The 23,999-nt window shown below is 33.1% G+C and overlaps 3 protein-coding genes across 3 annotated transcripts; 2 read left to right on the top strand and 1 right to left on the bottom strand.

Moving 5' to 3' along the window:
• The first annotated feature begins 621 nt into the window (after positions 1 to 621).
• LOC111006924 (tRNA-thr(GGU) m(6)t(6)A37 methyltransferase) lies at positions 622 to 4,453 on the top strand. The gene is made up of 9 exons (XM_022279029.2): positions 622 to 819; positions 921 to 1,042; positions 1,127 to 1,227; positions 1,393 to 1,585; positions 1,686 to 1,778; positions 2,184 to 2,243; positions 2,367 to 2,441; positions 2,809 to 2,889; positions 3,806 to 4,453. The coding sequence occupies exons 1-9, from the start codon at positions 735 to 737 to the stop codon at positions 4,136 to 4,138; spliced, it is 1,143 nt and encodes a 380-aa protein (XP_022134721.1). The 5' UTR covers positions 622 to 734; the 3' UTR covers positions 4,139 to 4,453.
• Positions 4,454 to 8,228: 3,775 nt separating this feature from the next.
• LOC111006923 (diacylglycerol kinase 7) lies at positions 8,229 to 11,389 on the top strand. Its single transcript, XM_022279028.2, has 12 exons — positions 8,229 to 8,720; positions 9,222 to 9,344; positions 9,426 to 9,563; positions 9,648 to 9,733; positions 9,824 to 9,926; positions 10,014 to 10,083; positions 10,181 to 10,263; positions 10,367 to 10,437; positions 10,525 to 10,602; positions 10,710 to 10,797; positions 10,882 to 10,998; positions 11,101 to 11,389. The coding sequence occupies exons 1-12, from the start codon at positions 8,412 to 8,414 to the stop codon at positions 11,257 to 11,259; spliced, it is 1,425 nt and encodes a 474-aa protein (XP_022134720.1). The 5' UTR covers positions 8,229 to 8,411; the 3' UTR covers positions 11,260 to 11,389.
• On the bottom strand, positions 11,272 to 15,292 carry LOC111006922 (glutamate receptor 2.9). The gene is made up of 4 exons (XM_022279027.2): positions 14,923 to 15,292; positions 12,557 to 14,083; positions 12,045 to 12,454; positions 11,272 to 11,945 (listed from the first exon to the last, which is right to left on the bottom strand). The coding sequence occupies exons 1-4, from the start codon at positions 15,200 to 15,202 to the stop codon at positions 11,439 to 11,441; spliced, it is 2,724 nt and encodes a 907-aa protein (XP_022134719.1). The 5' UTR covers positions 15,203 to 15,292; the 3' UTR covers positions 11,272 to 11,438.
• Positions 15,293 to 23,999: the final 8,707 nt, after the last annotated feature.

The raw sequence follows: 23,999 nt of genomic DNA, 5'->3' as shown, positions 1-23,999 counted from the left end.
TTCTGGCTCAATTCTTCCTTTAAACTTATACTGCCTCATTAAGCTATTTTAATATTATAAATCTATAAATAGAATGGTGTAATTAAAAGAGATTAAAATATAAAAATAAATTGATATTTTTTCTAATAATAAAAGTGAAATTTTCTAAAAAAGAAATAATAATAATAATAATAATAATAAAAGTGAAATTAAACTGAGAGAACCAAAGTTTTAGATGTCCATTCAGATCTCAATTTAATGAAAATATTGAAATATTGACAAAATATCGTGTCAAATATTAATAAAAAAATCATAAAAATAAAAAAAGTCAGAATTAATTTAACCTATTTAAATAAGTTTAAAAACTATTTATTTTGCTTTGTAAAGAAAAAATTCTTTTTTATAATAATAATTTTTTTAGTACAAATGACTTTTTAGTTGAAATATATGTCTTAACTAATTTAATTAAATTGAGTTAATTTAAATTTTCAATTGGTTCATTAGTCATAACAATGATATTTTGTTAATTTTCTTTTTTAATTTGTCCCTCTTGTTCAATACAAGGTAAATGTTGTTTGGAAATTTAATACTGCCAAAAATTAAAAAAGAAAAAGAGTTTTTTGTTCTACTTCTAAATTCCAATAATCACAAACTCGGAAATTGCTTACAACTCACGGTCGCGGGTCGCGTTGCATAAGCTGCCGGTCGAGTTCGTTTCCCCGCTGAAGCTGCTTTCCAACCCTGAAGACTAAGAAATGGCCTACGGCGCAGAATCAAGATGGTCGACAGCCGCCATGAGCATCATACTGGCGTTTATCTCCGCCTCCGCCATCGTATCTCGTAAAACTTCGAAAACTTTTAAGATCCTCGAGCTCCTCTCTCTCAGTTCTCTGTTGTCCTACATTTTTCTCGCAATTGAAGTTTTCTACTCTTTTTCCCAGTTTATCTCGTGACCAGGAAGTCGAGAGAGTTGGGTTCCAAGGTTCGAGAGCTCGAGGCTTCTCTGGCGGCGTCTTTAAAGAAAACCACCGCCGAGAGACAAGGCCGAATACGGGCTCAGCAGGTATTTGCTCCTCTGCAGCATCGCTTCATTTTTCAATCTTATTAACTTATTATTGATTCTTTTACTTTTTCCCCGAATTCGTAGGCTTTAAGGAAAGCACTTGCGGACCCAAAATCTGATAATGTGGAGTGTACTTCATATCCCATGACACCAATTGGTGTTATCCAGTCAGCCTTCTCTACTAGGTTAGTTTGAAATTTCATTATTTGGCAGTCTAAACATCAATTGGGTTGATCTTTTCTCATTGTTGTATCCATCCATTAAAGTACATTTATGGATATGTTTAAGCCATAGTCTTCACTCAGATGTAGAAATCGAGCAATCAACAACTTTAATCGGGTATTTTTTAGGAATGGAACTCCAAGGCAATCTTTAGTCGTACCTCTTGCTAGGGCACGATTGGTGTTTTCTGCTCGTATTCCTCCAGCTTCAATTGAAGGTCTCGGAGAATATTCCCATTGCTGGATTATATATGTCTTTCATTTAAACACCGATCTAGATAAGTTGTGGAAGAATCCATCTAAATCAAGATTCAAGGCAAAAGTAAGTTTCTTCTTTTATTGATGCTCCTTAAAAATGGTCTTCATATTTCTATTATTCTTATGACTTCCTAAAATCCCATAAAAGGACAGCTCAATATTAGGTTAGAGTACCAAGGTTGAAAGGCAAAAGGGTAGGAGTCTTTGCTACTAGATCTCCACATAGACCATGCCCGATTGGACTCACTATTGCAAAGGTAAGATAAAAGTTTCAAGCTCAACTGCCATTTATAAATCTTGTGAGTTGGAAAGCTGTAATGTGATAGTCCTGTGGGGGACCTCCTCGGCCCCTGCCTTTAGGCTGTTTTCCTCTTGTTGGTCATGATATATTTTGTTTCTTATAAAAATAATAATAATAATAAATAAATCTTGTGAGTTGATTCAGAAAGCCGCATCGGATCATAGACATTTGGGCCCACCCCACCAATTCTAGATAGTTCTCATTGTCTTACGTTTGGTCTAATACGTTTTGTATCATCAATGTAATTTAGTAATAGGAACTCATGGTTACAAAGTAATTCATGACAGCCAAATGCAAAAGAAAAGAAAAATGGAGGAGTTTTGAATTTTAGATTAAGAAATATGCTATATTACCAATTCAGGTGGAGGCTATCCAGGGGCATCAAATTCTACTCTCTGGTGCTGATCTTGTTGATGGAACTGTAAGTTTTTTTGTTTCTGATTTCTTCCATCCAGCAGGATAAAGATTTAGTCTTGAAAGAAACCATTATTTCTTGGTGGTGATGATTGTTGTGATTTCTTGCTTTGTTTGAATTTTGTTGCAGCCAGTACTTGATGTTAAACCTTATCTACCATACTGTGATAGTGTACAAGATGCAACAGTCCCAGAGTGGCTAATGGTATTTCTTCAATATTTCTATGGCTAAATGTTATTTTAGAATTTATTTGATGCTTATGATTTCCTATTCATCCTTTAAATTAATTTTTAGCCATGCATTTGTCCATTTATCTGTCCAACGGCCAACGTAGATTTATGTCCAGTCATCAGTGTTGCTCTGCTGCTTTTCAAACTTCAAAATGTGGAAAACCTCTACATATATGCAGGCCCAGATAACTGGTTGCATGCAAATAACTTGAGAAATATTAGCTTTTCATATACTTTCAGGTGCTATTTTTCATAGGTGGAGGTATCGATACTCCATGACCATGTAATATGTTTTATGCATCCTTCATGTCAATTTGACATCTTATTTTATGCAACCGCAGGGGGACAATTTGTTGAGTGTTGCATCAATTTGCTTCTCTGAAGAATTTACTTCCACTCTATCTGATTGTTGGCCACTGATGGTGAGGTTTTTTAATTTGTGCTGGCTAGTTCATTTTAATTACTGATTTGAAGTTCAGCTTGTTCATCTTCATGCAATACGCCAAAAAATTATATATTTTTTCGCGCACGGGAAAAAGAAACAATATATATATACATATTTTTGATAGGAAACAGAAACTTGTCATTAGAAAGAACCGAAGAACTGCCTAAAGGTACAGGGATGAGAAAGCCCCGCCTTACAAAAACCTAATGAAAAACAACTTTTCAATTGCGACAAAGCATCGAAAGATTGTAATTACAAAAAAAATCCCTGTAGTTTGGACACCAAGTTGAGGCGGTAATTTGTACACAATTTAAAAAATAATTAGGAGAATGTATCTTCTTGTTGAAAAACAGTAGGGAATATTTTACCTATCCATTCTAAGTTTTCCTTAAGTTTTGGATATTGGAGAGGTCTAATGTAAGATCAACAGTCTGGTTTCTTTTGTTTTTTTGGTATCAATCAAAGGGGCCTTTTAAACTATTATATTTTATGCCCCAAGGGATGCCCTTGCTGGTTAGGGCTTGGAGTTTTGGGTGATAGTAAGCCTTAGGTTGGAGCCAGTGAAAACTCTTTTTGTGTCCCGGTGGTGCTGTTGCACGCAAGGTCTAAATGCCTCATGATAATTTGTCTCTAGAATTTTACATGAACATTTATCTGGTTAGTTTCTTATTCTTTTACTTGTAATTTACTTCAAAAAATAAAAAGAGAGAGAGAACTGCTTTGTTGTCTGATTATGATTTTTTTTTTTTTTGAACTCCACATTACAAAGAGGTCGTGCTCTCAACTCTTGTATTGTACAAAGTAGGATATTCTGGGTCAGTATGTCTTTTGATGTTTCTAGCTCCCATATTTGCAACTAAATTTCACATGCATCCATATTTTTCTTGTTTCAGGAAAAGAAATCGCATTATGCATCTGCAGACGAGTTTAAAAACTTTGTGAAGCAGGTGCTTTCATGGGATATTCGATCACTATCCCAACGAACTCGACCTCATGAATCCCACATTGAGACAACAACAGGACATGAATTGTCCGATGGAAGTTCAGATTTAGATACTCACCTATATGACAAAGCTTCTGGCGGTACCCAAATTTCTTCTAAGAACATCATCTATCACCTACTTGTAGATGGATTAAATGTGTCATACACGATAGGTTGCCACGGTGACGTTGTTGTGGTTAAAGCAGAACTCGCATCACCCAGCTCAAGAACAAGAAGTAATTAACGCAATGCAAGCTCTTTTCAGTAAATCGAGGTAACTTGTCTTCCTGGCCTTGGATTAATTCTAAAACAATTCCCAATGTGGGGGCTTTTCTTTACTTTAAATTATACTACCTTGTATGGAGCTAGATCTCTTTACATTTCTTACTCATTCTTGAGAGTGGAATGCTGGATATGGATATGGTCTTAATTATGAGTTGTTGTTAGGTGGTTGTTGAAATAGTTTTGGCTGAAAATGAGTGGCTAGTTTTGATTTTGATGAGGGATCGTTTGACTTTTGTGTAACAATCTTGAAAGAAGAAAAGGAAGTTATATTTTAGATCTTTAGCTCCAAAAGTAAGGCTGTTTATACAAGTGACCAGGCCCCTATCAGGCTAACGTGATGTACTTGTGATTTAGGGAATTTGAAAACAGGATCCCTCTGTTGAAGATGTGATCCAAACGAAATGTTCACATGGCATGGAACGAGATCTAGGGGGTGTTCATGAAAGCATAAAATTTTGATTTATCTAGTTTTAAAAAATCAATATTTCTATCACTTCACGTGAGAAATATTGCAATAATTTAAGTTTTTTTGTAATTGTTTCTTGTTTTTTTTTTTAATGAAGAAAAAAAAATTACGTTTGGTAATTGTTTTTTTTCTTGTTTATTTTCTTTTTTAAAGAAAGAATAGAAACATGTTTGGTAATTCTTTACTGTTTCTTCTCCTCTACAATTTTAAATTAAAAAATGTAAAAGCTTATATGATAATTAAATATTCAAAGTTTTTAAGCTTTATTTACTTTTTAAAAATATTTCTTATGCATTTTGCAAGTTGTGATAAAATAATGTTTTTATTTATATTTTTAAAAAATGAAAATGGGTATGAGATACTTGACTTTGTTGATTTAATTTTGGAAAGAAATGGGAACAATTAGGGCTTATTCGGTATCGTTTCAGTTTTTTGTTTCTTCCTTTTTAATAAAGAAAAATATAAATTCATTTGATAACTATTTTTTTTTGTTTATTTTTTCACTTGATTTTGTTGGAAATGAAAAAAAAAACAAAAACATAGTTTTTTTCTTCTAAATTTTGGTAACGTTTCTAAAATGAAAAAAAAAATATAAAGGATTGTTAAATACTTAAGTTTCTTAATAGAATTGGAAATAATTTTGGTAACATTTCTAAAATGAAAAAAAAAAAAGAAATATAAATGATGGTTAAATACTTAAGTTTCTTAATAGAATTGAAAATAATAAAAAGAATGTTACTATATTTCTAAAAAAGTTAGAAATATAAAATAGGAATGGCACTAATGAGGAGACTCGTTCATGGGGAGTTCCCTGTAATTTTTGGTATAACACTGACAGCCATAATTTTTATTTTGGGTATGCGCAGGGGTAGTTGGGGTATTAAAGACCTTCATTTATGATTTAATTAATTGACAACTTGTTAGCTTAATCTACCACTTAAAATCAAATTCTAATAATTATTTTTTATGAATTCTACAAGATTTCTACCCCCAGCTTTTTTAAGAAGATACATATATTGTAGACTGGAACGTCTTTGTTTAATTTCTAATAAAATAATAAAATAAAATAGCATGTCTAACATTTTTTCTTCTAAATCACTTTAATTTGTCTAATTATTGTTATTACTTTTTTGTTATTTGTCTGGTTAAACAAACAAATGTTTGTTCTATTGGATTTGTATGGGGTGCAAACAAAGTAAGAAATTAAAAAAGAAAAAATTAGAGACTTTTTTTTTTCTTTACAGGAAAAAAAATGTAGAGACCTTGAAGATACATTCATTAAAATTTAAGGATTAAATTACATATAATTAAAATGTTAGTTAAATATATAATATCTTAAATAATGTTGTTAAATATATAAACTCATCTCTAAGGTTTGTGTCATATTTATTTTTATACTTAAAATATTATAAATTATAAATATATCATTTATGTGGTAATTAATTTTTCAATCAAATCTTTAATGTATTGAGCACTAAAATTTATTAGTAAAGTGGTGATGCTGACACTAAAATGCATTTAATTAATAACTCAGTTGAAATGATCTCATATTTTAATATTTTAATTTAACTTGTTTAACATGATCTGACCTTGACCAACTTGAACATAGTTCGGTGGACTAAGGTATCTATATTCGATAAGAAGGTCGTGAATTCGAATCTCTTAAATATACTAAAAAGCCCATGATAAAACTGCTAGTCTCATCCATTCATAATGAGAGCATTTCAATCTTTTTTTTCATTTCATGTATTATTCTAATCTCATTATGCACATTACATAAAGGGGAGTGTACGAGATGAAAATCTCGCATAAGGTCTAATTCTTTGAATGGAATAACAAACGACTGTAATGGATGTCGGCTCAATCTGAAGGAAATTATGCGGAAGCTCTACAGAATTATTATGAAGCTATGCTACTAATCCCTATGATAGAAGTTCTATACTCTATAACATAGGTCTTATCTAGACAAAAATCCGCCACTGCATCGAGGTATCCCACAGAACAATCTATAACTCTGCTACTAATTCCAAAATTGCCATAATACACCAAAGAAGTGGGATCCATCACTTTTGACCTAAAAATATGAAAATCAAGTTCATATACACATGCAATTTTGGTTCCTCATTTTCGAGAGTTATAAATCGAAGTCATACTAATTTGAGCATTAGAGTATTTATTCTCTTTGTACTAGTCTTCCTTCCTTCAAATAGCTCGATTTGTCTGTTATTCATGTTCATTCAGGATTGATTAGATTTTCGCATAAACCATTCAAAAAAAATAAACATATAGCATATTCATCAAAAATGAGAAATATAAAGGGTATTTTTAATGGATAGTAAAAAATGGTTATTTTATTTGTAAATATAGCAATATATATATATATATATATATATATTTTGTAAACAACGCTAACGTTTTTAAAATCAGATTTTTATTTTTCTTGTTCCAGTTTTGACCTTGTTATTTCTAGAAATCAATAAACCTAATACAAAATATATGACTGATTTATTTGATAAAAAGTATAACCAATATACTGAATACTAAATATTTTAATGATATAAGTGATATACTTAATATCAAATATATCGACCACACTGGGGACAATCGATATACCGAATAAGTATATCACTTGTATAAGTGACATTGTTGTTTCTATAAATCAATAAAAGTTTATTAGACCATCATTGATTGACTTAAAGATGTCCTTAAACTGCATTGAAGAAATCTAGCACTAGTGTAGTACTTAGCTCTCAAGACACTCAAATGCCTTAATTAGTAAATGGATTAAAGGAGACCTACTTTGGTTGGGTTGGGTTAATACCATTTTTATAGTGGTTTTATTTCGGTGAAATGCAATCAATTTTTATTTGTATATTTTGCCATTTAGAATGCATTGGCCTGACAGTTTTCTCGTGTGGCAAGAGAACAGACCGAGGTAATTAACATCCTTCTTAGTCTTGTCGGAAGTCCCTGTTAGGTCCTCTTTATTCCACTGTTCAAGCTTATGCTTTCAGACTTTCTTGCAGGTTCATGTATATGAGTCTCACCCCAAAAAAGTCATTATCCATCGACTTTGGGTGCAATTCATCATGCCTTAGCTATACGACTTTCTAATCTTTCAAAATGTTGCATCTCGATGCCTTAGTTATACGATTTTTTAATCTTTCAAAATGTTGCATCTCGATTACAGTGCTATAACAAATACAAATGAGTGATATGCAAGAAAATGTCAAAATATACACGTGATTTTATTTGATTTTTTTCAAATATCATATTTGCATGTATATATTAACATGAATTGTTACTCGAAATGGCTAAATAAGATGACATTGGTGTTAGATTATATTACAACGTAATATTATTTGAATTATGATATAAATTAGATTATATTATTTATGAATAATTATTAGATTATGTTTAAAAAAACAATGGAATGGGAATGGGAATGGGAATGGGAATGTGAAGTCGGAATTGATTAAGAAAAAATAATTAATTATATATTAAGAAGAAAATAAAAAATCTTCATGTTACCAAATTTGGCTATAAGTTGATCTATCTGAGCATTTGTACATCCCACCAGCGCAGTTTCCCTCTAAGCCTTAATTGCGAATAGCGAGACCATCACCGACTCCACTCTTTACTCTCTTCATAAATCATTCACCTACTCGCCTCGCCCTTTTTTTCTCCTTAATTTCCTTCATGTCTACTCCCACTCCTTCCCTTCTCTCACACTCTGTCTAGACAAACCAAATTCTAATTCTAAGATATGGATTCCACAGCCGACGACGTTACTATTGCTGCTCGCTCCTCCTTAATCGACTCCTTGAGGGGCTGTGGCTTGTCCGGGATCCCAATCGACAAGGCCCACCTCAAGGCCAACCTCATCATGCCGCAGTATCTCCGCTTGGCCCTGCGGGATTCAATTCGCTTCAAAGATCCCACCGCCAAAATCACTACGCCGGAGAACGTCCTGCCGCCGGAGGCTCCTCTGGTCGTCTTCATTAATCCGCGTAGCGGTGGACGCCATGGCCAGAAGCTCAAGCAGCGCCTCCAGCACTTAATCAGCGACGAACAGGTCTATTGTTTTGTTTGTTTCACTACTTGCTATGAAATTGCGCATTCCGATACCCCTTTTGTCTAAAAATCAAAATTTGCCCCAAACTTGGAAAAGTAGACTTTTTGACCTTTTTATTCACGTGTGGCCGTACGTGTCGGGGTTGGAACTTGGATCTTCCTCTGTTTTTCGTGGATATTTTTTTGAGTTCAACGATTGTGGAGTGAGCCCTAAATTTAAGGGAGGTTATTGATTGACGTCTTCTTACCGTCTTCTTGTTAGTTCACTGAGTCAGCATCGCAACTCCAATGCGCGTGTCGCGTCTTGTTTGTTGTTTAAATATTTCAACCAATTAAAAAAAATATAAATAAATAAGATTCTTCAGGCTACGCTTACGACGGTATTATTTTTAATTTTGTATTGAGAAAGTTGGAATTTGGTGTATTGGGCAATAAAATTTGACGCTTTTGCTACAGAGAGTGGATTAGATTGACGTTAAAGTTTTGTGTTTGTTGGTTGCAGGTTTTCGATCTTTTGGATGTGAAGCCTCATGAATTTGTGCAGTACGGACTGCGTTGCCTGGAAATCTTGTCTGATCTTGGCGACGCTTGTGCCAAACAAACTCGTCAAAAGTTAAGGGTCATGGTACGTTTCTTTATTTCTCCTTTCCACATTTTTGAATTAATTCTATTAGAAAAAGAAGGAAAAAAAACATGAACTGGGCAGGTGGCAGGAGGTGATGGCACTGTCGGTTGGGTACTGGGAAGTCTTGCAGAACTTCACAAACAAGATCGCAGCCCTGTTCTTCCAGTTGGAATTATCCCTCTGGGTACTGGAAATGACCTCTCCAGGAGTTTTGGCTGGGTGAGTTTTTGTAATTTCAACACAAATTTTTGCATGAAGTGATCATCGTTTATTTCAATGGACATTGGTTTTTGGTTTGATCAGGGAGGTTCATTTCCTTTTGCCTGGAAATACGCCGTTAAAAGATCTCTCCACAGAGCTACCTCTGGCCAAGTTCGTTCTTTGGATAGGTGGGAATTCCAATTCTTTCAATGGCATTGCTTCTTGAATAGTAAAAGGCGTTTTTGAGTTGTTTCAAACTTGCTATTCTCACGGCGCAGTTGGCATGTTTCGCTGTCCATGCCTGCTGGAGAAAAAGTGGAACCACCACATTCTCTGAAGCAGGTTACACAAGAAAGTGATCTGAATGAGCCTCCTGTTCATGTAAATTATTTACATTTTCACACTACAAATTTTGCATTATATTCTCATTTCAGTCACGATTCAAAATCCATAATCCCATGGCTGCAGGATGACAAAGGAGATTTACCAACAAAACTGGCTTGCTATGAAGGAGTGTTTTACAATTACTTTAGTATAGGTAGGCGCTGTACTCACTTGTGTCTGCATGATCAATCAAACTGTAGAGTATTCGTTCACAGGTTTAATTAATTGATTCTACTATTTCACAAATGCAGGAATGGATGCTCAAGTTGCTTACGGCTTCCACCATTTGCGTAACAAAAGACCTTACCTTGCTCAAGGTCCAGTGACAAATAAGGTCCAGACCATCTGTTTAGCCATTGACGAAAGAATTGCATTCAGGACTAGTGGTTGTTTTGTTGTTTAATAAGCTTACACGTGCTTTCTTTTGTTTGTGACAGCTGATTTACTCTGGTTATAGTTGCACTCAAGGTTGGTTCTTCACATCCTGCTCAAAAGATCCAAATTTGAGGTGATAATATTTATATTTAATGAAAACCCAGTAGAATACATCGGTTTTCTTCCAGTTTCTAAGCACAGAAAGCTTCTCTGGTTGTAGGGGCCTTAAGAACATCCTTAGAATACACATCAAAAAGGTCAATTGCTCGGACTGGGAAAAGATTCCAGTTCCTTCCAGGTAGAATTACTCTAGTAACAGTACAGTAACCATGAAACTATGCTTTTATGTAGAAATTTAAGCTTGTTGAGGACATTAATTGATGTTCTTGTTTCGATTGGCTGTAGTGTTAGGTCTATTGTTGCTTTAAACCTACATAACTATGCAAGTGGAAGAAACCCATGGGGTAAGCCCAAGCCAGAGTACTTGGAGAAGGTACCCACTAAAATTTCCCTTGATGAACAAGTTGTTGTTCTGTAATTTGCTTCTTTTTGGCATTTGATATTTATTTGGTAGCAGAGAGGGTTTGTGGAGGCACATGCTGATGATGGTCTTCTAGAGATTTTTGGGCTAAAACAAGGATGGCACACATCATTTGTTATGGTGGATATAATCTCTGCCAAACACATTGCCCAGGTACTTCAAATTAAACGCATTCAGACATAGTTCTTCTCTTGAAGTTGAATCTAACTCCACGATTCTAGGGTGTTTGATTGAACTGTTGCATAATATTTTCAGGCAGCAGCCATTAGAATTGAAATTAGAGGTGGGAAGCGGAAGAAGGCATGTCTGCAGATGGATGGCGAGCCATGGAAGCAGCAAATAAGCAAGGACTCCTCGACGTTCGTTGAAATCAAGAGGGTTCCTTTCCAATCACTAATGATCAACGGGGACTAAACTTTCCTGATCTTACGCTGAGTGGATTTGTTCCTCTTTGCTGATATATATATATATGTTCAAAATATTCATTATCAACAAAAGCCTAAATTATTCAATTACACTAAAACCGATTGCTACTAATTCACTACATCAAGGGGAAAAAACTGTGAATGAAATGTAGAAAAGAAAGCACTGAGCTAATTGGTAGCGATGAATTGGGTATTATGCTCCCTCGCGAGGGTTTGGTCTTCATTTACTACGCTCAAATTCTGTGGCTGTTCAGTGGAATTGCTGTGGTCGGGGTCCGTTTGCGGCGTAGTAGTTTCTGTAATTTCAGGGTGGACTCTGGAATCGCTTGTTTGCAGAGAAGATGAGCGGAAATGTTTGTCATAAAAAAGCTTGCCCATTTCAACCATTTTGGCGGTGAGTGGAGAATCAGAGTGGACGGTGCTGGAGTCCGGCCAATGCGAGTGGAAGAACTGGGTCAAGTATATAAACAACGATGAGAAAGTGGCAACTGCGGTTATGCTGAATAAGCCACAAAAACTGTAAGCATCCAATCTTGAATCGTCGGGATCTGCGATTTGAACATTTCGATTCGAGAAGTATTTCTGCTCAATTGGGGTCATTTTGTTTTGATCTTCGGTCACATCCAGTATTGCCTTTGAAAAGTAAGGCACCAGAGGGGATCCTTTTGGGAAAGCCTGGAAAAAGCAGATCAATTCAATCGTGAAAATTCAAATTCTTCTCTGTAGCGTGAACGAGAGAGAGAGAGAGAGAGAGATTGGGGGAAGGGGACTTACGAAGCCAAATCCACCGGTTCTGTAAATGGGACCGACCATCTGAAAGCCAGAACGATACTTGGAAAGGAAGACCTTGATGTAAGGAATTTCGTCAAAAATGGCAGCGACTCCACCATTATCTGTTCCGCTGGTCAGGGCATGCTCAAATTCATCTGGGCTTCTGTAGGATCTCAACTTGGTTTCGTTAAACCCTAACTGAGTTATTAGAAGTTCTTTTACAAAGGAACCGTTCTGAAAACCCACGAAGTAACCCTTCTCTCTGATCTCATTCGCATCAGCAAACAAAGGTTTCAGCCTTTGCGCAGTCAACATGGATGATAAGTTTGCGGTGTAACTTTGGGTCAGGATTAGTACCACGAAAACCCATATGATCAGCAAAAATCTCGATAAATTGTTCAATATTCTTTCCCCTAATAATTTACCAACACATTCCAATAATAAGTTGAAGAATCTTACTAAAATAATCCTATTTTAATAAAGTAATGAGAGAGATAGAGAGAGGAGTAACGAACTGTGAGCAAAGACGAGAGTGGAGAAGCTGAACCAGAAGATGAAGCCAATTTGTTGCTGTGGAGGCCCTGTTCCAAAGTCAGTGTTGACACTGCATTCCAGTAACCAAACCACAGAGCCTGTAAATACGAAGGAGACGAAGGAAAGAAGCCACAAATCCCATTTGAATGGCCTCAAGAATATCCACATGTTCTTCTTCCTATCACTTGTCATGGAAACCAACATCGACACCCCCGATTCTGAATAAGGCAACGTGAAGTCCACGAACTCCGACCGATTCGCTATTATGGTGATGTCTCCAACCACTGCATCCATTTTGTGATCCCCAATCTGAAGCAGAAGCTCGTCGTAGGTCCCATTACTCTCCCCACTTTCATTCGCAAAAGGGACGAACCTGTAATCTATGGGAAGATGTAATACTTCAATCGCACTCTTGAACACATCGATGCAGAATCCGGACGATTTTTTAGGGTCCTGCTTGTCCACTTGTATGAACTCCGTGAAGCCCGGTTTCACTGGAATCCCAATTGTTAAATTCATGGGAGGCGTTTTATTTACGTCTCCCGGCCAGATGGGTTGCTTCATCGTCGTCATCACTACTCCTTCTTGTTCATCCTCGTTGTGGGTCGGGTTCCAGTACCCGATGATCCTCTCCTTCTCACCCACCACATTGAACACTTCAAAACTTGCTCCCTTCCTCTTCAACTCTCCCTTAACCAAATGGAAATCTCCACTAATCCCTTCAAATCTTGTGTTCGCAACTGCATCCGCAAGCCTTTTCCCATTGGATTTCACTTTCTCCACTGCCATGCCCAACGCCCACACCGTATCGTACGCCCACACTGCAAAAACATTGACGGATGGATTATTGTGCACACCTGAAGAAAGTGGAAGAAGTTTATTGAACCTGGTTTGAAAATGTTGGAGCTTCTCGGTGTGGGGCATGCGCGGCCTTACACCCACGATCCCTTGCATCGAATCCAGAGCCTGAGAGTCGGTTGTTGGATCAAGCATAGAGGAAAGGGCATCGGTGACAATCCAGGCGTACCCTTGGCCCATCATTCCCTCCGTCTGGGCCACAGTGAACACCTTCGACCCAACAGGAGCGGTCACGTGGAGAAGGAATATCCTCTTCCGCATGTCCCTCACCCTCCGGAGCTGCCTGGAGATTTCGGGGTCAGTGGCGGAGGTGGGGATGATGACTCTGCAGCCGAATCGGGTGCCCTTTAGTTGCAGGGCGTCGGCCAGATACGGGATGATGCCATGTCCAAATTGAGCGTCTTCATAAATTGGAACAATCTCTCGCCACCCGTAGGTTTGAATAACGGCGTTGATGGCCTCCACCTGCGCCGAGTCGCTTTGGGCTGGCCTCGTGAAATATGGACTCGGACTCAGGGAGGGGCTTGTTGCGCTGAAGGACATCACCGGAATTTCGTATTTCTTTCCAAACTCTGCCATGAACGCCGCTTGCTCCGAAGTCTGAGGTCCGATTATGGCCTCTACTTGATCATCTCCTAATAACTCCATGCCTGTGCGTCCAACAAATCACAACAACAAACGCCAAGACTATAAGTTAGTCCATAATTCTTTTTTTTCTTTTTTAAATACTCCTTATGAATTTTTTTATTTTCTTTTTCGAACAAGTTCAAAACACTATCTTGCACTTAAATCTTCTTTTAGACTTTCACAATTCTCCAGTTTTGATCCATAAACTAATTAGAAAAGAATTATTGAAATGGTTAGCTAAAATATCTCTCATATTTACAAATATACCTACAGGTTTTGCAAATATAACAAAATATTTAAATTTTGATTTTTCAATGTTTTAGTTTTTTCAATTTTACATTTCCAAATTTTTAGATCGAGAAACACTTATTAGCTAGTGTTATTGACTCTTTCAGTGATATAATAAATGAGGTATACCAATGATATATCAACACTCGTATTCAATAATAAAAATTGAACACAACACGGTAAAAGTAAAAATAAGTAAATATATAAGGTATGTTATTAGTATATTTGCATTCATATTAAGTATGTGATACATCACTCGTGCATAATCATCTATATTATTGTTTGAGCTCCGTACTCATTAAAGATATAATTTGAAAATTTTCTTTGTTCGCTTTGGCCTCTAAATTTTGCCATGTTTAATTTATCTATATATAAAACAACTATAGTACTCTTTACTGTTCATGTTTAATTCAGATCTTTGGAACCTACTTAGGCTACTGCATGTGGGTTTAAGAATTTGTTCACTACCTAGTGAAGAAGTAGATTTTCGACTAAAGATCAGAATTTGAATTGTCACTCTTACGTTGTTGAGCTAAAAAAAATAAAATTATGGAAGTAAAAATAAAGTAGGTACCTGCAGATGCAGCTTCGACGACATCTCCGGCGTCCTTGAAAAGGAGGGAGAGCCTGGTTTTATATTTAGGATTTGCAGTATAGAAATCGGAGAGGGCCAATTGGATGGCGGTTTTCGACATTTGTCCCACGGTGGAATTCAGATCAAGCACCACACCCACTTTCACAATCACGGCCTCCCCGCCGGCGCCGGCGCCGACGCAATTGCAATTGCAAAGCAGCACCCACAGAAACGCGAGCAGCGACAGCCACAGCCACCATTTTCTCCGGCCGCTTCTCATAACTCTCAACTCTCAGCCACAAAACAAAACCACTCTTTATATTTTTCTCTAACTTTTGTCTTATCTTTCTCTAAGCATTCTACTTCTCCACGGCTTGCTGCAGCTCATTTATAACGATGCCGCTACCCCTCAGTTTTGAATTTTCTTCTCTTATTAATTATTTGTCCACTTATTAATACCGACGACAGAAGCCATTTTAAAGTTTTAGAATGCTACTTTTTTTTTCCCATTTTCAAAGGAAAAGAAGAAATTATTTAAACGCGTTGTAGGTTTCAAAATCTATTAATTAATTAAGCTCCTAAGTAACTAGTAAGAGTTTAATATATATTCAATATATACAGTTTTCTAATTATCTCTTCTACCATCCAAAAAATCAAACATTTCTTAGTATTTTTTATATCTCATTTTTTTTGAGTTTGATTTTAATTATGTTATTTTTTAATAATAAACTTTTGCTATATCGGAAATAACTATTTGTGTAAATATCTCTCAATGAAATGAGACATATTTTTCGTGTTAATCATAATTATTCCTCATGGAAAATTTCTAAGATTTGTGTTTTAAAATATTATACTCGAATAATCGAAGTGGATCGATATATAGATTGTTAGAGTTTACTAAGTTTTAATTAGAATGAGAATCTTTAGATGAAATTGACTCTTGAAAATGATATAAGATAGGAGGGGAGAAATAAAAAGGAAATTTTAATGGGTGACAATTCACATGATTGTATGATAATTTTTGTCATCATCAAGATACGAAAAATAAAAGTTTAGAGAGATAAAAAAACTTTCGAAGAACAGAGATAAAAAACATTTAGAGAAAAAATTTTAGAGAAAGAAAAGTTAAGGACAAAAAAGAAAATTTTAAAGAAAGAAAGTAAAGTTGAGTGAAAAAAAAGGTTAGAGAAAAATAAAGAAAGAAAAATTATTGTGAGAAAAAAGTTTAGACAAGAAATTCGATGTATATTTATTAGAGAAAAATAAATAATTAAAAAGAGAAACAAAAGTTAATAGTAAAAAAAAATTGAAATTAAAGAGAAAAAATTTAGATAGAAAAAACTTGATGATAAATTAGAAATAAAAGTTATAAAAAGGGAAATTTGAAAAGTTGGGAATATTATTAAATTTTTAGGGAAACAAAAGTCAAAGTGATATCTTAGAACAGAGATAAATAATTGTAAATATTCTGTAAATAAAAATTTTAGAATATGAGATTTTAAGAGAAACATATGTCAAAAAAAAAATTGAGCATGAGAAGAAATTTGAGATTTTGAAAAACTACTTATTTTTGGCTTTTGAATTTCAAAAACGTTTTTAAAAAATAAAAATTAAAAATTAAATTGGTTATCAAACATACCTATTTTTCAAACATCAAAATCAAAAACGAAAAATAGAAAGTAAAATATTATTAAATGGACCTGTAATTTTTCAAAATTTTTCATGTGCTTATTTAGACATTTTTATTCTTCTATATTATTCATTCCCACCAATAAATGACAGACTATATTATCGATAGGCTCCATTGGTATAATTCATCAATCCTATAGTTTATCTAAAAGAATTTTTAATGAAGGATTGAATTGTTACAATAATTGTAAAAAACAAAAGGGGTAACTGCAGGAATGATTAAAATAAATAATACGTTTTAAAAAATGGCCAAACATATAAGATATTACAGCTAAATCACATTTTTTTTAATATTCAATAAATATTTTAGACCAATACACCCCTGTAACAAAAAATTAGGTATACATACGGGATTTATTTGATAGAACGAATAGGGAGGAAATCAAGTGTATCTAATAAAATAATTGATAATCAAATTTAAACCACTTAATACTTTGACTTTTTGGCCCTTAATCTTAAATTAATTCATTAATAAATATTTTGATGATAACAAACTTAATTATATTATTTGACAATTTTAGTGTTTTTAAGTGTCAAGAGCCTAGAGCTCCAAACAACAATTCCAACGATATTTGAATCACCCAAATCGGAGTTCAAACGAACAAATTATGACAAAAAAGTTGAAAAGAAAATATCGAGAAGATAACGTGGCGGCTAAATCGACCAATAAAATAATGACACGTGGCAAGATGTATTTACTTAAAAAAAAAAGAAAAAAAAGAAAAGAAAAAGTAATAATTTGTTAAAAAATAATTTAAAAAAAACATGTCAAACATCAAATGACATGTGACGGTTTTATTTAAAAAGAAAAGGGAAATGGAAGTAGCCATGGAGAGTTATATATATATATATATAATTTTATTATTATTATTTCATAATTATTTATTTTCAAATCAAATCTCAACCATTGATTTGTTTTTCTTTGAAATTCAATGGTCCAATTTGATTTTGGTTTCAAACTAATTTTAAATCTCTTTTCCCTCTATTTAAATATCCTTCTTTACCCAAATTTTCGACAATAATTTTCTCCCCAATTTTCTCTTCAATCTCTTCATGTTTTTTCTCTCCAAAATTTCAATGTTCTTATAATTTCTTTCGAGAGATATTTGAGTTTCCAATTTTATTTTCTCTTAGTCATTTTACGGCTTTTATTTTGTAAGAATTTTTCTTACAAATTTGTGAGCGTAAATTTGTACATCCACTCTTTTGAGAGAGTTGTAATATGATCTTGTCCTTCAAATTTCTATATTCTTTGTAAGGGTTGCTCTTGAGCTTGAAAATGAGCATTTGTAACAGTTTGATCCGTGAAAAGGATCGGGTTCGTTCTTGCTCTCGTAAAAAGAACTTTGTACTGGTTGGACTCTTAAGCCGTGGAAAGAGTCAAGTTCTTCAATTGAACACCCAAGAGGAGCTTGGGAAGTGGAGTAGGCAGATTGTTGCCGAGCCACTATAAAATTTATGCTGTCATTTTCTCTAACCCTACTCTATTTAATTTTTGCAATTAATTTTCTTTATTATGAATTGCATGAAATTAATTGCTACAATTTGTTATTCATATTTATGTGCAATATTTCGGTGGTGAAATTAATGAGGGTGTTTGCATTTCTAATGTATTGTTTAATTAGTGATAAAATTATACGTTCATAAAAAGTTTACATAATTATTAAAAAAGTTTCATCATCCCCTCTAGTATTGTCATACCGATCCAACAAATACTCTATATTTTGAAACGAGATTTTGAAAACAGATTTTAAAATTATAAAAAAAATTGTTATGGTAGATTTTGAAATTTATAAGTTTAAAATATAAAATTCCTAAATAAGAAGGGTAATTATGAGTATTTTAGTGAAATTTATTAAAACTTAGGATCTTGAACTTGTATTTGAAGAAATTGGATTTAGGGTTTGTTTGGTAGCAACTCCTCATTTTTGCCCCACATCTCCATCTCTCCTCCAACTTTCATCTTCACCTGTAGTCCTCCATCGTCCCACTCAGGTCATCGGTCAATCATGTTCCGGTCAGTTGTCTCCTTCTAATATCGATCAATTTTGTCCCATTCCGGTAAGTTTCTCCTCATTCCGTTCAGCACTCTGGCCGTCGGTGTATGACTCGTTGCCCAATTCTGATTCGCGTGTCGCCGCCCAACATTCTGCACGCTGTGATCGACCGACAGTCCAGTGTGGTCCAGTTGTTTTTATTTTGGGACTTTGAATGATGGAAAATGAAGAAGAAGGAAATGTTTAAAAGCTTGTTATTTGCCTTCCCATAATTTAGGGAGAATTTAAAAATAAAACTTGTTTTTTGTCTTCCGGTAATTTAGGAAGAATTTTAAAATAAAAAATAGACGTGAACTAACCACATGAATGTGTCTTTTAAAATCAAATTTGAGAAGTATATCTACGTAAGTCCAACTACTTTATATAGTCTATACATGTTATTGGTGACCTTCTAATTTTAATATTTTTGCAATTAGTATATACATGTATTGACCTTCTAATTTTGATATTTCTTCTTAGTACATACATATATTTACCCCTTAATTTTGATAATGAGTTGCATTGTGATATATAAATGTATTGACATCCTAATGTTGATAATTGAGTTGAATTTTGATATATACATTGATCTCTTAATTTTGATAATTGAGTTGCATTATGATATATACATGTATTGACATCCTAGTTTTGATCATTCTTGAATTGGTACTTACATGTATTGACTTTCGAATTTTAGTAATTAAGTTGCATAGTAATATATACACGTATTTTTCATATAGTTATCGACCTTCTAATTTTTATAATTGAGTTGCATAATGATATATACATGTATTGCCCTTCTAAGTTTAATAATTATTCAATTGGTATATACATTTATTGACATTCGATTTTTAATAATTCATCAAATATTTAAAAGGATGATAGAAAGTTTGATGAGAATAAAAGGGTGAATGATGAGTCTAATAAAGAAAAGAGAAACAAATGAACGTCGAAAGAATATTCAGAAACTTAATTTGATAATCAATCCATTGTTGCAAAGAGAGAAGAGGGGGCTTAGAAGAAGATATAGTATAACAATGGTACAAGGATGAGATGTGAGATGACAAATCATTTAAATTAACTGAAATTCAAAATAAAATAATTAAAATAATTAATTTAAAATTCCTTTAATGTAGGAATAATAATTTGAATTAAAAAAGAGGTTTGTTAGGTGGTTGAATATAAGAAAAATCCAAAAAAAATCATGGAAAATGGTATTGTTGGAAAATCACCGTATTTTGTAAAACTCCTAAAATATCATTTAGCTATTTGTGCAAAATTTAAAACTAATGACTATTTTTTAAACTGAGTACCAAAATTTAGTCATTCACTTAAATTTTCCAAAACAAAAGGACACATACTCCATTAGAAAGGAGAAGTTGGAAATAGGATGGTCACACACGATGAGGAATGTGGTAAGTAAATGTTTTATTTAATGTCAATGTAAATAGAAATGTGGAAGTCTCGGCATAAATATTGGTTCAACCTGGAATTCATGAGAATATATAAATGTTAACGTGAACATGTCAGACAGAAATTTAATGTGTTAGTAGTAATAAGTTGTTGCGATAAATGGACGCGTAGGACAACATCATGCATATTTGACTATTTCAACTAAAATTTTTGTCCCTTGATAAGTGGAAACAAAAATATGACACTTTTATCCTTAGAGACAATGCTAATCCTATCACGAAAGCGCGTATGGAAAAATATAAGTCGGTAATAGAAAATCCACATGAAAGTGACACAGAGAGAGAGAAAAAAATGTGTTTGAAGAGATGCAAGAAAAAGCATGTTGAGAGAAGGATAATTATATAGCAATTTTTTATTATTTGAAAAGTGAGGCATGAGAATTTTAACCTACAATTTTTTTACCCGAAGGAAATGGGTTATATGTTTTTATGTTGGACTAAAATTATAATATAAGTGTAGGTGTATAAAGGAATTAAACTTAATTAAGGATTTGAATTAGGCTAAATTTGTATGGGTTAATGATAATATTGGGAAACGAAGTAGATAAAGATAATTATGTTGGAGTGTTGATTTTTTTTCTTTTTTTTTTTTATACAAATGTTGGTAAAATCGAAAGACTTGGGCTGTTTATAGCCACACGATGGACATGGAGAAGCTCCGTAGTGACGTGATGAAAGAGATATGGAATGAGGTTTTTCATAATGGCCACAGTTTTCTCTTTTCTTGCTGTTCAAGTTCAGGATTTCAGATGCCAACGTCAACATATGTGACTCAGCAGTAATTGTTCAGAATGTTCATATGATTTTTTTTTTTTTATCCGCGGATCTCAATTTGAATGTTTTTTTTTTGTCGAAATTTATAGATTCCATCCCAAAATCAATTAAAAATGAAAAAAGTAGTTTATGTATATTATAAGTTTTTATTAGATCTCTTAGCTTTTTCAATGGGATCCTTAACAAACTCTAATTTTTCTTTTCTATCCCACATTCGACTAATATTACTCTAAACACCAAAATTTATGATTTTTTTTTTTTTGTCTAAGTGCCTACACGAGTTTTATATGAATATCGTGCACACATTTATCTCATATAAGTCCGTGTGATTGATTCAACATAGCTTAAATGGTAAGACATTAATTACCTATCTATGAATTAAATTGGAGACCAAATCAATTATTATATTTTGATATATGATTCTATATTGATTGAACCGGCTAAAATTTTGTTGGTAACACCAATTAAAATTTTGACAAGTGGGAGAGAAATGTGAAGGAGAAGATTTTTATAGTCGTGAAAATTTGAATGATAGATAGCTGTAAATTTCTACTGTTTTTCTTTCTTTTGAGATTAATAAGTGATTTCTTCAGTCTGGTTCGTAAGAAAATTATTGAAAATGTCATATTGGAGTCTATGTCAGAGATGGTCATACTCGAAGGGACATTTTTGTCCATATATTGAATTGTTTTTGTCCATATGTTGAATTGTTGAAATATAAGCAATACTTCCAAAACCTACGGAAGTCATCTTAAAAACAAAACAAGAGAAACAAAAAAACAAAAATAAAGTCTTTATATTTTTTGAAAAAAAGGACAAGTCTTTCACTTTCGTTTCTTCTCTCATTTTTTTTAATTAATCTCTTGTTTTTAAAATAAAAAACAAAGCTTAAATGAATTAAAATGTCAATGCTTATTCAATAGGCCTTTTTTAGGAGTCTTTCACATCCATTGTGATTAAACAGAGTATAGTTCAACTAATTAAAATATATATTTTTAATTAAAAGATGAGGTAGAATTCCTATCCACATATGTTGTTGTACTAAAAAACAACGAATGTGATTATTAAATAATGCAGAAAACTAAAAAGATGAATATGAATTTGGTGTATTTTTTAAACGAGTTATGTTGGAGGATAGAATTTGACCTACCGCACCGCATTGATAAGTGCACCATGTAAGCTACATTTCATAAGATTTATACGTGAATTAATTGTTAGTTTTTGTTTCTTTATAATGGATTTATGCACATAAGACATATTTTACATGAATAAATAATCGAGAGGAAACAGAATATAAATAGATCAAATTAAGAGGAAAATTGTAACCCGAGCGAATATAGGAAGACATCACAACACTTAATCAAGTCCAAAAAACCGAGGAGATATCGGTATTCATTTACCATCTATATTAAAACTTAACCCGTACACTTGTAGTAAGTGATTTTAGCTACACACGTGGACCTGATAGATCAATAGATTTATCTTAATCGGTTTGGATAAAACACACATTTGGATCTAAATCATAGGTCAACCTATGAGCTCGAGAGGAACTATAATGATCTTTGCAAAGACATACTTCTAAGCTACAATATTGGAGAACTATGGCGCGAAGCCGTACCGCTTGTCAGAATGGCTATAACAGATTTGTCTCCCTTCATCCACCTATAAAAGAACATTCAATCCTCTCAATTAGGTACGTTATTCTATCTAAGACTGACTTACTTAGTTCAAACCTAGACTAACTTAAGCTTTGAAATGTTTGTTCTTTCTGTACAAGTCTTCTATTGCATAACTCGCTTCTACAGTCCTTGACAGAATGCAGCATAAACAAGTTATATGTCTTTATCGTTGAGCTATGGTGTTGTCATGAATTTTGTGTTTAATTAAGTAAAAAATTGTGGTCATTTTTCTTACCACTCCATATTATATCAATTTAAACATAAATGAGTAGATAAAACACTAATTACTTCATTGAGGTGGAAGATTCGATCTCCCACCCCATATTGGTGTGTTAAAAGAACCTCAATTATTTTTAAAAAAAAAAAAAAAACTCAATTATAAATTATGGTGCATAAGATTAATTTTCTTAAAAATAAGAATGGAATAATGTAGCTTTTTTTTAGTACTCCTAGAAAATTTTAACTCTATATAGGTTCCCCACGAGTCTCACAAAATTACGAAATTTCTTATAAAAATTTCTCAAAAAAGTAAAATCACTATTGTGGGAGCTAAATCACTGTCATACAAAGAAAAAAAATATAGGCCGTTAGGTTACAGTAAATTTTGTATTTTTATTGTATGTTAACATTCCATTTATTTATTTGAATATTTAGATATTAACATGAAGTCTATAGGTAGACCATTGATATGATTAACGAGGAAGTAATATTAAAAGTTTTAAGATGATCCAAGAAGAATTTGGACTCTTTTCATACCTACCCACTTGGCTTGAAAGATATAGCTCATTTGGTATTTGTAACTTGCTCATTATTCTTTCTTCATTAGTTTTCTTAAAAAGTGTTTTTTTTATTGTCTTGCAAAATGAACTCAAATATTGCCAAATATAACTGTCCAAAAAAAATATTACAAAATACAGCGAAATAATTGTCTCAAGCCTAAAACCCATACAAGAAAACCTTTTTTCTTTTTCCTATCTTTCTTTCATTGGGAGGGACTGAAATTTAATGATATTTTATATTAAACGATAGTTTCAATTTATAATAAAAAAATTATTTTAGTTGATAGAATTTTATTTTAATTATTTATTATTTGTTAATATCAAATAAATTGTTATTAGTAAAAAATATTTACTATCAATAAAATAGTAATATAATAAATTTTATATTATTTTAACTAAAAAAATATTAGCATGCACAATAATATATTTGTAATTAGTTAGAGAAAATAAAGACAGTATATTAATAATTGTAATATATTTGATTGGTTTTCTGATTATAAACAGTAAACAACATCAAAACATTTTTATTTGAATTTCATAAAATCTCTGGTAAACAATAACATTTCCATTTGATTGATTTCCATTTAATTGATTTCATTTTGATTCATTCTTATTATGATTTCTAATGAGTAAACGAGGCCTAAATGT

This window comes from Momordica charantia (assembly GCF_013281855.1).
Source record: "Momordica charantia cultivar OHB3-1 chromosome 6 unlocalized genomic scaffold, Mcharantia_2.0 BLBB01000006.1, whole genome shotgun sequence".
Taxonomy (NCBI): Eukaryota; Viridiplantae; Streptophyta; class Magnoliopsida; order Cucurbitales; family Cucurbitaceae; genus Momordica; species Momordica charantia.
This window is presented reverse-complemented; position numbering and strand designations above follow the sequence as displayed.

Coding starts and splice junctions, on each gene's coding strand:
- LOC111006924 (XM_022279029.2), top strand. CDS start 735: ATGGCCTACGGCGCAGAATCAAGATGGTCGACAGCCGCCATGAGCATC. Junction 1,228..1,392: donor CAGTCAGCCTTCTCTACTAG/GTTAGTTTGAAA, acceptor GGTATTTTTTAG/GAATGGAACTCCAAGGCAAT. Junction 2,890..3,805: donor CTGATTGTTGGCCACTGATG/GTGAGGTTTTTT, acceptor TTCTTGTTTCAG/GAAAAGAAATCGCATTATGC.
- LOC111006923 (XM_022279028.2), top strand. CDS start 8,412: ATGGATTCCACAGCCGACGACGTTACTATTGCTGCTCGCTCCTCCTTA. Junction 8,721..9,221: donor ACTTAATCAGCGACGAACAG/GTCTATTGTTTT, acceptor TGTTGGTTGCAG/GTTTTCGATCTTTTGGATGT. Junction 10,264..10,366: donor AAGGTCCAGTGACAAATAAG/GTCCAGACCATC, acceptor TGTTTGTGACAG/CTGATTTACTCTGGTTATAG.
- LOC111006922 (XM_022279027.2), bottom strand. CDS start 15,202: ATGAGAAGCGGCCGGAGAAAATGGTGGCTGTGGCTGTCGCTGCTCGCG. Junction 14,084..14,922: donor CGTCGAAGCTGCATCTGCAG/GTACCTACTTTA, acceptor TTGGACGCACAG/GCATGGAGTTATTAGGAGAT. Junction 11,946..12,044: donor GAACCGGTGGATTTGGCTTC/GTAAGTCCCCTT, acceptor TGCTTTTTCCAG/GCTTTCCCAAAAGGATCCCC.